Raw genomic sequence first — 16,206 nt, 5'->3', positions numbered from 1 at the left:
CGTGAGTTGGAACTGTGTGCGGATCGTGGTTTAATTTGAAATAATTTTTTGTTTTTATTTTTTGTAGACTATGACTAATATTATATTAAAATGAGATTGGAAAAAGAAAGAAAGAAATAATAATTTTACCAAGACATTAAAAGAAAGAGATGCGATGAAATTGGCAACAATAGTCAAATTTGACTAATAGCCATTATAATACCAAACGAACAACAACAACATCTTGCTTGATTTGGTTTCTCAACTTTCTGTTTTGTGTTTTTCTTTGCACCTTTGCTCCGCTCATTTCCGGCTATTGAATTGGCTATTGGGGGGAAAATATTTCGACATTTCAGCAAGAGGTCGTTTTGATTTTATCAGGTGAGGTTATTTCTAATTCTGACTCTTTTTCCGAGATCGAAATGTCCTGTGTTGAGCGGGTTCGTTCGTCCCTTGCTGCATGCATGCGCTGCACTGCATAAGAAGCGCTAGCATAGCTAACGCGGCGTCTGTGTCTATCCAGAACTGTAGGCAGCCTTTCGGGCAAACTCAAGCAAGTCAAGGGCCGGTGAGAAAATGGTATACAGGCACAGAGTTTAGGCGATATTGGGCCTTGGCTTTGGGGATATGTCGGTACTGAAACTGGCAATCTTGCACTGCACTGTAGTGTAAAGTGTTGACTTTTATTAGTGTTGCACAGAGTTGACTTGAATTTATTGGAGTCTTTTAGTTTTAGTTTTAAGTTTCACTTTCAATTTCAAGTCTGAGAGAGAGAGAGAGAGAGAGAACTCTGTTTGACTTTGAGTTTGAGTGACATGTTTGGTGATGTCACTGTGACTAGTGACTGAGCTGTGCATGTGCGCAAGTTCAAATAGGACTGCACATGTGGATGTGCAACAGTGCATGTGCATGCATGTTGCTGTGAATCATTGCTGTTTGACTGTTGATTATTTTAACTAGTCTATGTTATCAGTGTTTCATTCATAAAAATACCAAGATCGGAAGGATTTCCTTTTGTGACAGCCACCTAAAATTTACAGTATCCCTGTTTATAGGGTTAGTGATAGGGTTATAATATTTAATAATGAACAAATCTTCAGTAATGAAGTAAAAACGGGTGGTGAGTAGAATGATAACAGATGAATGATGGCGGAGTTATCACAGTTTTACTTACGGTGCGGTGAAGTGTATGAAATGAAGAAGACAAGACAAGACACAGACTAAACAATAAACTAACCTTATATTAGGCGTAAAAGGATACAGACTGGATGCTTGTCTGGATGCTGAACAGGCTTCGACACGTAGCAGAATCCAGAAGTAGAAGTAAAAGCTCAGCTAATTAATGATGCTCAGCTATAGTATAGATAGTAAAACCTCTATCCGTCGGAAGGTGACGTCAAGAGGGTAGATTCTCGTCTCTAGGCTGGAAGTTGGTTTCCCATGTGTACTCATCAGCTATCAAGATCTCGAATGACCCGGTGCTTAGGAAGTTGGATCATTGCCGCGAGTCGCGCGCCCGTAAACGGACGATAAACGAATACGTAAGCGCATCCAAGATGCATACATATGTATATGTATGTGAAATACCTGCGCTCTGGTAAAATGACCTGCGCCTGGTCACACATGTATCTACGCGTTCACGAATATACAATGAGAGAACTGGCATAACAAATGCCATTTTACAACATTCCTCCCGGTTCATTAGATTGTAGCATATCTCAAAGATATTGCAAAATCTCAAAAACTCTCCTATTAGAGTCTAAGAAACAAACCAGGGGAACCAACCCAATATAAACCAGCCCAATATAAAAAGAGTTACAAACTAAATAACCAGTCACAGTCCGTTAATACAATCCATAATTTGGCGAGTACACTAAACTCAAGGTAACCGTCCAGTGACCGAGTCTTAGGCACATTCCAAAACAAAACAGTATATAGAAAATCCTGTATTTATACAACAATGAATAATCCTGTATTGATGTAACAACGAAACAATCCTGAAGTTACCTGTATATCACGAATAATCCTGTTATTTATAACAATGGAAAATCCTGTCAAACTTATTCGAGGACAATTTGTCCTAGGCCACTTCCCTAGAATGCTGAATAAACAAGACTATTACGAAATAAAGCTGTATAGCTTGGTAAACTGAGGTAAAGGAATAACCTTTCCAATATCTGCACTGCTTTATAAATTTTAGTACAATAAAGCAATAATTAAACAGGATTGTTTTAACTGGAATGGACTGGAATTAACGAATCATAGAGACTAACAATAAAGGCTCAGTCCATTAGCAAAAGTAGATGACATTACTTCCGCCAGAGGGACCCCTCTGATGTCCGCCACCAATTTGCCGACATCACCGAGGAAGTAAGGAGTCTGGTACTCACACTCGGGATGGACCTTGAGGTGTGGGGAGTCAGTCTCCAAAAGAAGACGATCCCCGCGGATCTCGCGCACTGCGGCACGTTGCTCTTGGTTGAAGGTCCTTGCGAGACCTGCAATTCCAAAGTAGCAAAGGGGAAAGGCATTGGCCCATTCACGGACCAACCTGATGTCACCAGAAAAACAATGTAAGTGGATCCTCTGGCTCACCATGCACTTTCTCCGCAGTGTCCTCAGAGCTATCCTGTGGACTATATAGCCCAACAGTAATCACTTATTATTCCCGTGTGCTTTAATAATAATAATAATATCAGCCTAATAATCCACTCCAAATTTTATTACCGGTAAACCGAAACGGAAATTCTTTTTGCCCAATTGATCGTGAGCCCGGCAGCCACTGAGCAATATTGAAAATTCATTGCAAGTTTATGTTATAGGTTACTTTTGTTTCTTTCCCAGTTTACTATAGGGCCTAGATCTTGAGCCATGGAAGGTTATTACCCGCCTGGTTTCTACTGCCCTGAAAGAGATCAACAGGGAAAACAGACAACATCAACAACCTTCACAACAGCAGCAACATCAACAACAAGATGTTGCACCGTACCCCATGGACCTACCATACCACACAACCTCACAGCATCAGCCTGAGTTTGTAGTTACTTGTAGAGATAATCCCGATGGCAGCTATCATACAGCTAAACTGGATCAGCCTCTCAGACCATTCCCTGTAGGCCTACATCCTGGTGCTCCGATATTGCGCTCTATTTATCAAGGTATTTGTTGAAGGCTGGGTACATGGTAGATCAGCTGCTTAGAATTTTTCCTGTAGGCCTACCATTTGCTGGAGCTCAAGTGTTTCATGGTAATACTGAAAATTTTCATACACTAAGTTTTCATCAGTACTACTATCTTAATTTTGATGAAGGAGGAATGTTTGTAATTTAAATTAATTGTCTTATTAATTTGCTTCATCTAATGCGACGGTCACAAAATTTCGTACGAATCTCTGTTTTTCCATTGTCTTCCCGAATTTCCATTGTCTAAAAATCGTTTGTACGGCGTTTGTAGCAGTTCGTAATGGTATTTGTTTAAAATGTTATCAAACGGTTCAAACCAATTAAATGCTGTGAGTTGCGATCCTATTACTTCCTTTGGTCTCCTTTTCTGAAATTTGCCTTTGAAAAAAAAAGTGGAAAAGGTAACTTTGCTGGACCTAGTTCATTAAATTAATGCAAAAAAACCTTTTAAATTTAATGTTACAAGGTATAATTTCCCTCACTGACACTAACTTCCGTATTCCGGCACATGACTCAATATTTGCCACAGATTAGGTAAATACATGTAGGTACATACATGGTGAGGCAGAAATTGATTCAAAGTTTGATAGCATTTATATGGACGTTCAATAAAAGTTGTTGTGATATTAGTATTAAGCACTTTGTTTCCTCAGGAAAAAGTTATTTATGAATTCCAATGTTTAAATAGTATCATATCACAATATATATGCCACCACAATGTGAATTTTCAATTTTCTGTGATTGACCATGTATATTTTGTATTCTTTTCTTAAAGATTCTGACCCTCTGATCCCAGCCTCGGATATTATGAACCACCAAGTCCACCAGCAGACACCAGTCACTGTTGGTGTAGGAGGTCACGGGGTCAAATCATCAAATCTACCAGCAAGCCTCGTTCCACCCATCACAACTCATGAACCAGTGGCGGAGAGAAATAACTTTGTTGTTGCAACTTGTGAACCAGTTGTAGAGAACAACATTTCATCGATAGCAACTTGTCAACCAGTTTTAGAGAGAAATAGCCTACCCGTTAGAACTTATGAATCGGTTGTAAATGGCAACACCCAACAGTCACAAGGTTAGTGTTACCCATTTAAAGCCACACTGTCATACTTGTAGCTACTTGCTCCCTCTAAATAGAAAACAATGCCTAATCGGTGACCATTGGTCCCCCATGATCCTCTTTTTCTTATGTTAATTGAGAGCTGAGTTGATGAGAAACCACCTATTCAGTGACCACCCTATGTAGGCTTATCACCTGGCCAAACTAGTACAGATAAGCTCTAAGAGTCGTCTCCACAAACAGAAATTCAAAGATAAAATTGGAATGAGGAAGGAGTATGAACTGTTGTATGCGAAGCATGTTGAGGTTCCTTGTGGCCAGGCTCGAGGGCTAGCTTAGAGGGCTCTAAGGTTCTTAGATGCTCTCTACTGCATTCTTAGCCATATTTTTGCAGCATTTTAAAAACATACTTTATGACAAATATTTCATTAAGAAAGATGGTTGAGAATTAAAAAAGCAACACCTTATTGCAAGCAATACTGTATGATGATTAGTACATCAGGGCCCCGTCTTATAAAGAGTTGAATATTCAAAACAAATTATTTGCGATAGTTATCAATCATAACTACACTGTTTGTACATACAAGATAGAAGACTGCAAACTTGCGTTTGATTGGAGGACTTGCAATTGATTTGGATCAATCATAACTCTTTACAAGACGGGCCCAGTAATGATAACATCAATAATGGAGTGTAAATGTGAATTTTGCATTCTAACTTGAGCTTTCATCCTTACTTTTCTGTTGCAATAATTTATATTCATTTTTTTCTGTCATTATTGACTAGGCCAGACACCTATTGCCCCAACTCCCTCTCAGGAAACTCAAGACGATGAACATAGAGAGCAGCATCCAACCTCCTCACACCACCCAATCGCAAGTCCTCCAATCAGTAATGACTCGAGCAAGGCGGTGGAGCCTCTGGTAACTTGTAACGTAGAAGAGAGTAGTGAAGTTACATCTCGTGCCCCTGAGCTGCCGCAGAGTCTCTTGTTTAAAACTTCATCTAAAGAGGAAACACAGCTGCTTGCCGCCCTCAATCTCAAAAAGACCAAGTCTATTCAAGATCTTCCACAGAATCTCTCGTTTAGAGCGACATCGGAGGGCAAGGTTGATGGCGTGATTGCCAAGGAGAGGATAGAGAAAGAAGTGGATTTTGGACCATACACAGGAACACTGCTCGATGAGGAGCAGGGATGGTCTATAGATACAACATGGGAGGTAAGCTGTTCAATCTGTCTTCACTGAAAAAAGTTTAGTCATCCACACTCTTGTACCCAAAATGAGAATATCCCCACACCTCCAGCTTTTCAATAACCAATTAGATAATTAAGGCCACACACGATCTTTTAGGCCCATTTATTTTGAATGTGGTCTGTCCACACTCCAAACTTCAGGGGTGGTATTCTCGAAAGCGGACTAACTTTAGTCCATGGTTTAATCTACGGACTAAGTATGGAATGCCAAGTGTCCATATGAATATTTTTTCGAATAATTTGATATGTCCCTAAATTACCATGATAACATAATTATATCATAGTTATATTGTTGTTTATCAATCATCTTATTACATTTTATTTTGATTTATTGTCAGATTAAATTATTCAAAAACATATTCATATGGATACTTGGCATTCCATACTTAGTCGGTGGATTAAACCAGGAAGCTGTAATGTATGGAGATACCGTCTCGAAAGAATTTTCCGAGGGAAAAATATTCAAGATTAACCTGGCTTAACAAAAAGAAATGTAACCCTCTCCAGCCATCATTTCCATTAACAGCTGTCCATATCAATACACAGTCCCTCTCTGGCATTCCAAATAGTACGAAATGTTACGCAACGCCATCTGCTTCCCTAAGTTCTCTATTCACTCTTTTGCAAACACATGCAAGCATCGAGCTTTGAAGCCATGCGTGGCACCGAAAAATTAAGTCATGTTCAGTGAAGATGTATTTAGCTATAACAAATAAATACAGAATTCACAACATATGACCAATGCAACTTTCTATTAGTCATCAAATGCTTTTTTCCGTTCTCGGGTAGCTCTACTGAAGACATGGCCATTTCAACCAGCGAAATCGACCAAGGAAATTATGAGTTAGAGCGAATGAAATGTTTTCATCATCATGATTTTATGATCTAATTGTTGACATTTTCCGAAAATTTCCGAAATTTGTACATGGCTAGGAAGGTAGTCAAAAGGTTTATCTTCCTAAAGAACTAAATAAAATGGTGTTATATGTTTGCGCATTTATTGATTTAGGGCTATAAAATGTCAGGTTATCACCACTATTCACCTCAAGTACGGGCCGGCAAAGCAAAAGCCGCCCTGCTCGCTGGGCTGGGCTGTGTGTTGAAAGGAAGGACCTAGTGCTACTAGGGAGCTGTACGGTTTAGGAGGTGGATTGAGGGGATTACGGTAGGGGAAACAAAAGAGGCGCGGTGCTACGGATGGCTTCAAAGGGGCCTCTTGGACGGGATCTCCATTAATTACAGCTTCCTGATTAAACCATGGACTAAAGTTAAGTCTGCTTTCGAGAATACCAACCCATAACATTTACTCCAGCAACATACCTGCCAACCACCCCGATTTAGGCGGAGTTCCTCCGCATTTTTCATACCAACTCCGAATTCCGAATGCATGCCTCAAAAGTCAGATTTTTTTTAAATTTAATTTTTTTTTTTTAATTTTTTTTTTTTTTTTTTTAGAGTGTAATGCACTTGGAGAGTATATAACTATTATGTTTGTATTTCGAAATGTAAAGCGCCTTGAGAATGTTCATGTAAAGGTGCTCAATAAATACCAATATGTATGTATGTATGTATAAGACTAAAGCATAACACAGCACTGATAACCAGATCACGCCAACATCCGCGCTCGCGCTCATAGAAGATATACACAGCGCAGCCCGAACGTGATCGTTAGTTCCCCCCCCCCCCCAATCTACGGGCTACTACCCCAATCCTTCGGTGGTTCGCGACCTCGTAGTCCATCCAGAAAAATTTACTCCTAATTTCTCTTGTCTCAGGTTGGCAGGTATGCATCAATACTATCATTTTAAAGATTTGACACAAAGGCATGGGGTGGGGGGGGGGGAATTAATTAGTCTTGCCCCCATTATATTTCAGTTGTTCAGCATTAAAAAAATGCTTGCAGAAAGAAAACAAATAAAGATTACCCCATATGTGACATCACACCTGTTTTGACCGATTTGCCAATTTCAGATTCTAATAGTCACTAAATTAGTGTCAACCTCAAAGCCGTACTGCACTATTTATAGCTACGTGCGCCCTCTATATAAAGCAAACAGTGCCTAATCGTTGATCTTTGGTCCCACAGTCCCCTCTTTCTTATGTTAATTGAGAGCTGTTTTGATGAGATAACCACCTGTCAGTGACCATGCAGGGAGGTATAATCCCTCCTGGCCAAACTAGTGCAGATAGGCTTTAAGTTACTATGTCTCTTTTGCAGCCAACTTCAAATTCTGTAGAACTTTGCAGGAATTATGAATATGTCATGTATGTCCTATCTGTGAAATTTAAACGTTAGCAGTGTCCTCATATTCAAATTATGCAAGGAAACCTGTTTACTTGCTAGACTTCACTGTCAGACACTATTGAGTGACTGACTGGCTTTTTTTCTTCTTTGGTAATAACATACATGAAAAGAGTTGTAAAGGGCACATGAGCATTTGTCTACATCAATAACCCACTTCTTGTGATGGCCAAGATTAAACTGATTGAATCTTTGCGCAGCATAAAACGTTTGACCATTCGGTACAATTGTCTGAAAATCAAGACTTACTTTTGTGCTCTATAGCCCTAAAGTCGATTTGACAGCTAATAGTCATTATTTTCCCGCTTGAAGACATTTTCAAGCCCCACCCTTTTTAGGGAAGTTCTAAATTAGTATTATCTTTCAAATGCAGTTGGAATTTAACTTTTTCATTTTTTTGGCCTGCAAATGGGACATAGTACCTTTAAAAGGTATCATCCTCTGTCTACATTTTTTTTCATACGTTGATGAATCTGTATTTGTGTTCTTGGACTTGAAGCTCAAGTAACAACTGGTTGGTTCGTTCGTGTCTCCTTAGATCAAGATAGTTAATATGTAAAGTTCCTTAATTAAAAGTAAATTAAATTAAATTAAGTTCTTCCATCGCCCGATTGCTGCAATGGCCGTTTCATTAACAAGGGCCAGGTCTTCATCTGTGCAACCCGTTCCGCCGCACTGCAAGATGTGGTCCATCGTCTGAGTCTCTCCGCAGTCGCAGAGAGTATCTCCTTCATGGGCATAGCCCCATCTTGCCATATTGACCTTACACCGCCCCATTCTCGTCCGCATTCGATTTAGGCATTGCCACTCCGGCCACTTTAGGTTAAGCCCTTTGATGAGTACGGGCTTGGCTGATGGTGGAGGATTCTGTTCAGGTGGTGGGACAGAATCGAGGAAGCTGTGGCGGGATATAAGTCGTATGTGGCGTTGTAAGTATCCGTGTAGCATGTGTCTGTCATCTGTCGCCTGCTTCATTCGTTCCTTTAGGCAGGTGTTAGTGCGCCTTTGGTTAGGAGATCCAATGTCAGCGAAGTGATATATCTCCTCAACTTTTGTTGGTTTCAGGCAGCCTGTTATCTTTCGATATGTGTTATTGAGTGTGGTGTCAAGCTTCTTCACATGGGCTGATCTGCTCCAACTGGTCAGCAAGACAATTAAGAAATTTCTGTCAGAACTTTGTTGTAATCTATTTCAGAATGAAAACTAGTATTTACGTTATATTCCACTTTGTGATTACAGATTTGTATCTCGGATAGAGTGCATTTCTACCTTGATGGACATAATAACTGGATGTCTCATCTAAGATTTGCCCAGACGGACAAGGAAGAGAATATGGAAGCTTTCCAATCCTACGGCAAAATCTATTTCCGAAGCACAAAGGTTGTTGAACCAGGAAGTGAACTAAAAGTGTTCTACAGTGAGGATTATGCCAAGCATGTTGGAATACAGACTAGATTGAAGGATCTGCACTTTAAGCAGGGTAGGTAGAACAAACTTCTTTACTGAGGGTACAGCCATGCTGACCAAATGGCATAGAGAATAATAATGGGTTAAGTATTGAGCCTTGAGGAACTCCACATATATTAAAAGAGTGTTCATTGAAGTATTTGCAGTTTAAACCAGGGTACGTAGAACAAACTTCTCTACTGAGGGTACAGCAATGCTGACCAAATGGCATAGAGAATAATAATGGACTTAGTATTGAACCTTGAGGAACTCCATTTTTGATTTTGTATCACTTTATTATCAATCTTCAATAAAGGAACATACATGTAGTATAAACATAAACGAATTGCACAGTCACAAACATATAATAAGAGTAGTCCAGGTCATGGCTCATTGAAGGGTTTGCATTTTAAACCAGGATAGGTAGAACAAACTTATTTACTGAGGGTTCAGCAATGCTGACCAAATGGCATAGAGAATAATAATGGACTAAGTATTGAGCCTTGAAGAACTCCACATAATTATATTTAAGAGTGTTCATTGCAGGAATCGCAGTTTAAACCAGGGTAGGTAGAACAAACTTCTTTTCTGAGGCTTCAGCATTGCTGCCCAAATTTATGACATCAAAGCTATTGTACATGTATGCATGCCAAAGATTATAATGGACTTGTCTTGAGGAACTTTACATTTATTAGAGAGTGTTCCTTTGAAAGTATCTATTTTCATTTTTGTTTAGATTCACAGAAGTTCCAGTGTAGCCAGTGTGCAGATCTGTTCACATCTGCTAAACTTATCCTGAGGCACATCACCATATGTGAACACACCAGTCGTACAGCAATTAAGGTTCTACCTGTGCCTACAAAGAAGGAGAAAAAGAAAATATCAGCTAGAAATAAGAAAAGTGCTAAACAGCCACCCAGGAAGAGGAAAAAAGTGAGCAACAAGGAAGGATGTGCTTTTAAGTGTGGTACCTGTGAGAAGGTCTTTGATTCTCGCGGGAGACTAAAGGCCCATGAGCAGTTTCACGATTACAACCAGGACCACACTTGTCCTGTGTGTGGGAAGAGACAGAGAAATGCTCAGACGTGGGCAAGACACATGATGCTGCATAAACCAGGGAACGAAGCCAGGCCCCACAAGTGTAATGAATGCAACGGAAGGTACAAATCGAAAGCTGCGCTCCGGAAACATGCGAATGAGATCCATGGGTACCCTTGCCGGTTTTGTAAAGAACGGTTCTTGAAAAAGAAAGACTGTCTGAATCATGAACTGACACACCAATCTTTCTTAACATCCCATTCTGGTGCAACAACCGACCCATCTGCAATGCTTGTTTCATCTGCAATGGTTCTTCCATCTGAAGCAACAAATGCTACAGCAGAACCATCACCTGATAAGCCAAAGGATATGCTTGGTAAAACTGCTACCTTCTACCTCAGAAATCGCCCGTACAAGTGCCGCTTCTGCCCTAAGACCTATCTAACCCGCAACGTTGCCCTTGTTCATGAGAGAGAGATGCACTTTGGAGACCGAGCCTACAACTGCAGTCATTGCTCAAAGTCTTTTGGTAAGGAATCCATGCTGGTGGCACACCTTAAGAATCATGAGCAGCATCGCATGTATCGCTGCACGCACTGTCCAAAAACTTTCAGGTCCGAGAGTGCCTTTAACAATCACCAAGGAGAGCACAATGGACTGAAACCATTCAAGTGTGAGCTTTGTGGTCGAGGATTCAGAGTTAGAAAAGGAGTAACTCATCACAAGCGACGCATGCATCAGGATCGCCCTATGCGTTTCTTCTGCTCCGTCTGCAATAAAGGATTTACTGATAGAGGAAACCTGATAAAACATGAACGTCGTCATGATGGTTTTAGGCCCTTTGAGTGTTTGGAATGCGGAAGCAGATTCACAGCAAAGTGTTCCCTCGAGAATCATGCACGTACACATGTGGCAGAGAAACCATTTTCTTGCGAGATCTGTGGTAAAACCTTCCCGCGGAATGATTATTATACTCATCACATGTTCAAACATAAACTAGAGGATGAAGGGATTTTGGGTAAGGGCGTAGAAGGATAGATGGCAAACATCATTAGTGTTTTGTTACCTTAATGACAGATGAATCAATGATCAAATTCAATTCAGTTTAATACAGCCATAAATGAATACTGTTTCAAAAGCAGACACATTGGTATGAAATGTTTGTGAATTGTTCAGGCTTATACAGCAGGGAATAATTTTCCTGGTATCGCATCGCAATTTGCTATGCATTTTTGCATGACTGCTATACAAAATATCTTTTGTGTAGCAGTTTTCTTCCATAGAAATGTACAGAATTTCATTTGAAATATTTATCCATCGGCTGACATTGCTAATCAAAAAATTTGAGGAAAATTATTCCCTGTACAGTAGGCTTGCGCATGCACCATGTGAGAGAGAGGGAGGATTGAGTAGTCCTGAAAAGGACTCTGTAATCTTTCTTGAGGGTGTGTATAGTCCTGAAAAGGCTTGTTCATGTATGTCGTGGTAAACTGCGGCATTTTCTTTTCTTACGTTAAATACATCTGACAAGCGGGCATGAAAAAAGTAGCTGCACACAACAATGGTCATACGTGTATTCGCTTCTTGTTTCTGTGTAATACAGAAACGTGAAGTGCAGTACGGTTAAGTAAGTTTTAAAACCACTTCAGTTTACTGCATCATACATGTATGTGAGTAAGCCTTTAAAGGGACTTGGTAACATTGTTCAGATGAGAGAAAGTGGTGCTAAGGTAGTGACTTCAATGCTAGATGTAGAAATTATTACCGTTATTAATGATATAAATTGGGAAAAACTGATCTGATCGATTCCTTAATTCTCCCAACTATAATATTAAAATTTAATTACATTTTAGGTGAATGTAAATCATCACAAAGCAATGAATTGGCTCTATACCGGTTTACCATTCCAGACATTTAAGTGTTGACAGATTTTTTAAAGCCTGTATTATGTCTTTTTTTCATGGAAAAACGGTTGGGAAAATTCAAAAATAGTTGGAAGAATTTACTAATCATCACTGTTTGAGGGTGTTGCACAGTGACGCCTTCAACGAAAACCATAGATATCTTTTGAGTTTGTGGTTTGAGAATTTTTTTCAGGATTTGTTATATGTTAGAGGGTTAGTACAATATAAGGAATATAATAAGTAACATTTTGACAAAGATTCCATTTTGTAGATTCCAGGATAGCAGTACACATAGACATAGGAACTTGATATCAGTTATGGATTTGTTACTGCTTTACATTATATACTGCTTTACAGTATATATATATATATATATATATGACCATACTTCTGCTATCTAGACTAGTATAATGTGTATGCTTTGCTTATCATAAAACAGGGATGTGAGAGTTCCGCGTTTCCGCGAATTTCCGCGTTTTTAGATCGCCCCGTCGCGTTTTTATTTTCTCCATTGAAAAAATCCGCGTTTTGCCCCAAGACAACTTATTACTTTAAGGGTCTGCGAATGCGAGACTAATACAAAAGCAAAAGCGCGCGCGCGCGCCTGCTTCAAAGATAGTACAGCGCCTGCATCGAGTATTGCTAGCTCAGCGCGCCGCGTGCGCCGGGCGTACCGTGCATTTCGATCGCTATACTATCTACGGTACGGTGTTTGCATTGATTCACATGTCTTCGTGCAGTGTGCTATTGATTTTTGTTACGATATTTCAATCAGAATCGGCGTTCTCTTTTGGAAATATGTATTACTTTCAAAGAAAATCTGTGAAATATGAGACAACATGGCAACTCGAGATCGGAATTTTATTGAGCGAGGAACGAAATTGGACTCGGAATCATTGGAGGAAGATAAGCGGGATCCACTGGTTAAAAATCCATGGAAATGGTCTTGGATGGACTTCACGCACAAAGATCAAAAACTTTCTCACTCTTTCCGTCTTGTAAAAAAAGCTGGCTACGCCGTGTGCGTAGTGTGTGATAAGGAGTGCAAATATGGTTCTCGTGGACGAGTTTCATTGACTGATCATTTGGACTCTGTTGCACACCAAAAAGTTTTGAAACTGAGAGCAGCAAATACTTTACTTCCAGGTGAGTTTACAATTGTATTTTAGAAATTAGAATCGCGGACCCCTCAAAATCCTTTAACTGATCAAATTGTTTTCTTGTGTGTGTGTGTGTTTTTTGTTGTTGTTTGTTTGTGCTGTAGGCCTATGCATTTTTATAATTATACTGGAAAGTTTTATTAATAAGACTGGTACATTCAAGTTACATGTGTCAAATCATGTCATTTGAATGGCATCAGTGATTTTGCTGGCCAGTGCCTAGGGGGGTGTTATGCTGCCCAAATTTTCATGTGATGGGTGTGTGTGTGTGTGTGTGGGCAGGAATTTGATTTGTTCATTTCTACATATAAATGTTGGCATATATTGTCATGCATTATTTCGTACAGAACATACTTATTTTCAAAGAATTTGGGGTGAGTACAGTGATACTTGGGCAGGTGCATGTATATGAATGTAACCTTGTTCATGAGTTTGCCTTTTTTGTATTTATTCATTTATTTATATATTTTTTTTTTGTTTGTCTTGTAGGTCAAAAACAACCAATGACTACTACATCAACATATGGAATTCACCCCATGTTCAAAAAACAATTGGATAAGCATGAACAACAGTTCAAAGGTGGACTCTCTGAGCCAAATGTGTCATTGCCCGACAGACAGGCATATGCAGAAGCAACCATACTTGCGTTTACAGCTGAACATTCCCTGCCATTTTCAATCGTGAATGATCTTATTCATCTTAACCAAGAACTTGCCAAAGATAAACAAGTGCTCGAAAATTTATCAATGGACAGAACTACAGCTTCGTATAAGATGACCCATGGATTATCAAAAACATTTCATGAAGAACTCATTGAGGATTTGAAATCCTCTCACTTCTCACTGAATATTGATGAATGCACAAGTGAGACAAATCAACGCGTTGTAACTGTCCTAGTCAGTTATTTTTCAGAGAAGGAGAACAAAGTAGTCACAAAACATCTGTCATCTTTTAAAGTAGTGACCGTAAACAGCGAGACTCTGTACAATCATTTAGTAGCTCTATTTGATAAGTATTCCCTTAAATGGGAGAACTTGGTTTCTATTTTGATGGACTCTTGTGCCGTCATGCGCGGTTCAAAAAGTGGACTTGAAACACGCATTAGAAGTAAGAAAGCTCCTCAGTTGCTTGACATAGATGGAGACTCATGCCACCACGCACATAATGCTGCAAAAGCCTTCTGCCATGGATTTGATAACTACATCGAGGGACTTCTCAATGACATCTATACTGATTTCAAGTGGTCCAGTGACCAAAAAGAGGTCTTGCGTTTCATCTGTGATGCACTGGGCATCAAAGCAACAATTCCAGAGCGATATGTGCCCCATAGGTGGCTTTCTGTATACGATGTTTGTGTAGATACATCTCGATTGCTAGATGCTCTGATACTTTTTTACTATCCCTTTTTGTCTGGATCAGACAGTTCAACTTATCTCCCAGTTGTTGATAGCATGTATCAAAAACATTCAATCAGTGAATCAGTAAAGAAGGAAATCTGTAAACATCAGTCTAAAATGTCAAATAAGACAAAAACAATGACCCAGGCTGGAAAAGACCGTAAGAAGAGGATTGTGAAGAAGCTGTTCCATACCCCGAGTAAAACCAAAGTACTTCTCCACATTTACACCTCCATTCTTCCTATGCTCAAGAAGTATGTCCTGTATTTTCAGTCTGTGACACCACTTGTCCACAAACTCAATGACAAACAGCAGGATTTACTGAAGGACTTTCTTGTATGTTTCATTAAACCTGAAATCTTGAACACACAAGCCTTGCATAAAGTAAATGTGAGTGAGGAGAACATACTACCTGACAATGCGGTGTTCCTCGTCAGGTACATCAAGGAGAATTTACAGGGACCTGCTGCAAGTGAACTAGTGAACAAGCTAAAGACTGCATATCTGAAATGTGGTCAAACCTTACAGAGAAAGATGCCAGTGAACAACAAACTGCTGAGGTGTGCTTCAGCTATTGATCCAGCATGTAGAGGCCACACAATCACACTCCAGCGCTTACTCCAGCTACCACAATTAGTGGCATTTGCTCTGAAAGATGTGCAAACTCATGAATATGAGAAGGAAGCAAGGCAGTATAATACAGACAAAGAAATTGTTAATACAGAAGAGAGAATAGACATATTCTGGAGTTCATTACGAGAGAAATATCCAGTTATGACAAGAGTGGCACTGGCACTGGTTAGTTGCTTTCATGGACCACAGGTGGAGTCATCTTTCAGTATAATGGGGAATGTTCTAAACACTGAAAGGCCCAACTTGCACATTGAAACATTTTCATCCATACAAACAGTGAAGTATGAGTTAACAGCAAGTGGAAAATCAGGAATCAGATATTTCAGAAGAAAAAATTACCTGAAAGATCAGGTAAATCCCAAACTCTGCAAGAATATGAGATCAGCATACAAGTCATATGTACAGGAAAAGGAACACAAGTCTGGAATGTCACAAACTGTACCCAGAAAGTCTGCTTGTCCTTCAAAGAAACAAACTAAGGAGAAAGCAATTGAAGATGCTGACAAGGCACGGGTGGAGCACACACATAAACTGATGAAGAAAGTGGAGAAAAGGAAATCTGAAATGCATGAACTACCTTCTAGTAGCAAAAAAGTACTGAAAAAAAAATGACTGGAGTAAAGAACTAGCAAATGAGAAATACTTAGAGCATCAAATACTTAACTTTAGGTACGTTAATCATTTTTTATTGTAGACCATAATAGAAGATGTTTCTGGATTTGGTATCATATGGAATGGTGAAGAAATTTAGTAAATGATGCTCTATGTACTCTATTATGTATATTGTAAATAATATGGAAAATTAAATGTTTAAAACATTGTAAAATTATAATCTTACCCCTATGAA

General features: G+C 39.4%; 2 protein-coding genes across 3 annotated transcripts; both read left to right on the top strand.

Moving 5' to 3' along the window:
* Window positions 1-213: 213 nt before the first annotated feature.
* LOC100892040 (zinc finger protein 665) lies at window positions 214-11,446 on the top strand. Of its 2 annotated transcripts, XM_030978333.1 has the most exons (7): window positions 214-360; window positions 2,824-3,020; window positions 3,066-3,137; window positions 3,937-4,239; window positions 5,011-5,444; window positions 9,021-9,261; window positions 9,964-11,446. In XM_030978333.1, the coding sequence occupies exons 2-7, from the start codon at window positions 2,972-2,974 to the stop codon at window positions 11,301-11,303; spliced, it is 2,439 nt and encodes an 812-aa protein (XP_030834193.1). In that variant the 5' UTR covers window positions 214-360; window positions 2,824-2,971; the 3' UTR covers window positions 11,304-11,446. The 2 variants fall into 2 exon arrangements, with proteins under 2 accessions (XP_030834193.1, XP_030834192.1); XM_030978332.1 differs by having other exon boundaries at window positions 2,824-3,137.
* Window positions 11,447-12,596: 1,150 nt separating this feature from the next.
* LOC115921158 lies at window positions 12,597-16,191 on the top strand. Its single transcript, XM_030978331.1, has 2 exons — window positions 12,597-13,315; window positions 13,819-16,191. The coding sequence occupies exons 1-2, from the start codon at window positions 13,009-13,011 to the stop codon at window positions 15,969-15,971; spliced, it is 2,460 nt and encodes an 819-aa protein (XP_030834191.1). The 5' UTR covers window positions 12,597-13,008; the 3' UTR covers window positions 15,972-16,191.
* The last annotated feature ends 15 nt before the right edge of the window (window positions 16,192-16,206 follow it).

Source organism: Strongylocentrotus purpuratus, unplaced genomic scaffold, assembly GCF_000002235.5.
Source record: "Strongylocentrotus purpuratus isolate Spur 01 unplaced genomic scaffold, Spur_5.0 spur5_scaffold_1, whole genome shotgun sequence".
Classification (NCBI taxonomy): Eukaryota; Metazoa; Echinodermata; class Echinoidea; order Camarodonta; family Strongylocentrotidae; genus Strongylocentrotus; species Strongylocentrotus purpuratus.
The sequence above is the reverse complement of the archived record's forward strand: the minus strand, read 5'-3'. Positions and strand labels throughout refer to the sequence as shown.

Excerpts from the sequence above, each read along its gene's own strand:
- LOC100892040 (XM_030978332.1), top strand. The coding sequence starts at position 2,972 with ATGGACCTACCATACCACACAACCTCACAGCATCAGCCTGAGTTTGTA. Across the intron at positions 4,240-5,010 it reads CAACACCCAACAGTCACAAG|GCCAGACACCTATTGCCCCA; the intron begins GTTAGTGTTACC and ends ATTATTGACTAG. Across the intron at positions 5,445-9,020 it reads CTATAGATACAACATGGGAG|ATTTGTATCTCGGATAGAGT; the intron begins GTAAGCTGTTCA and ends TTGTGATTACAG.
- LOC115921158 (XM_030978331.1), top strand. The coding sequence starts at position 13,009 with ATGGCAACTCGAGATCGGAATTTTATTGAGCGAGGAACGAAATTGGAC. Across the intron at positions 13,316-13,818 it reads AGCAAATACTTTACTTCCAG|GTCAAAAACAACCAATGACT; the intron begins GTGAGTTTACAA and ends TTTGTCTTGTAG.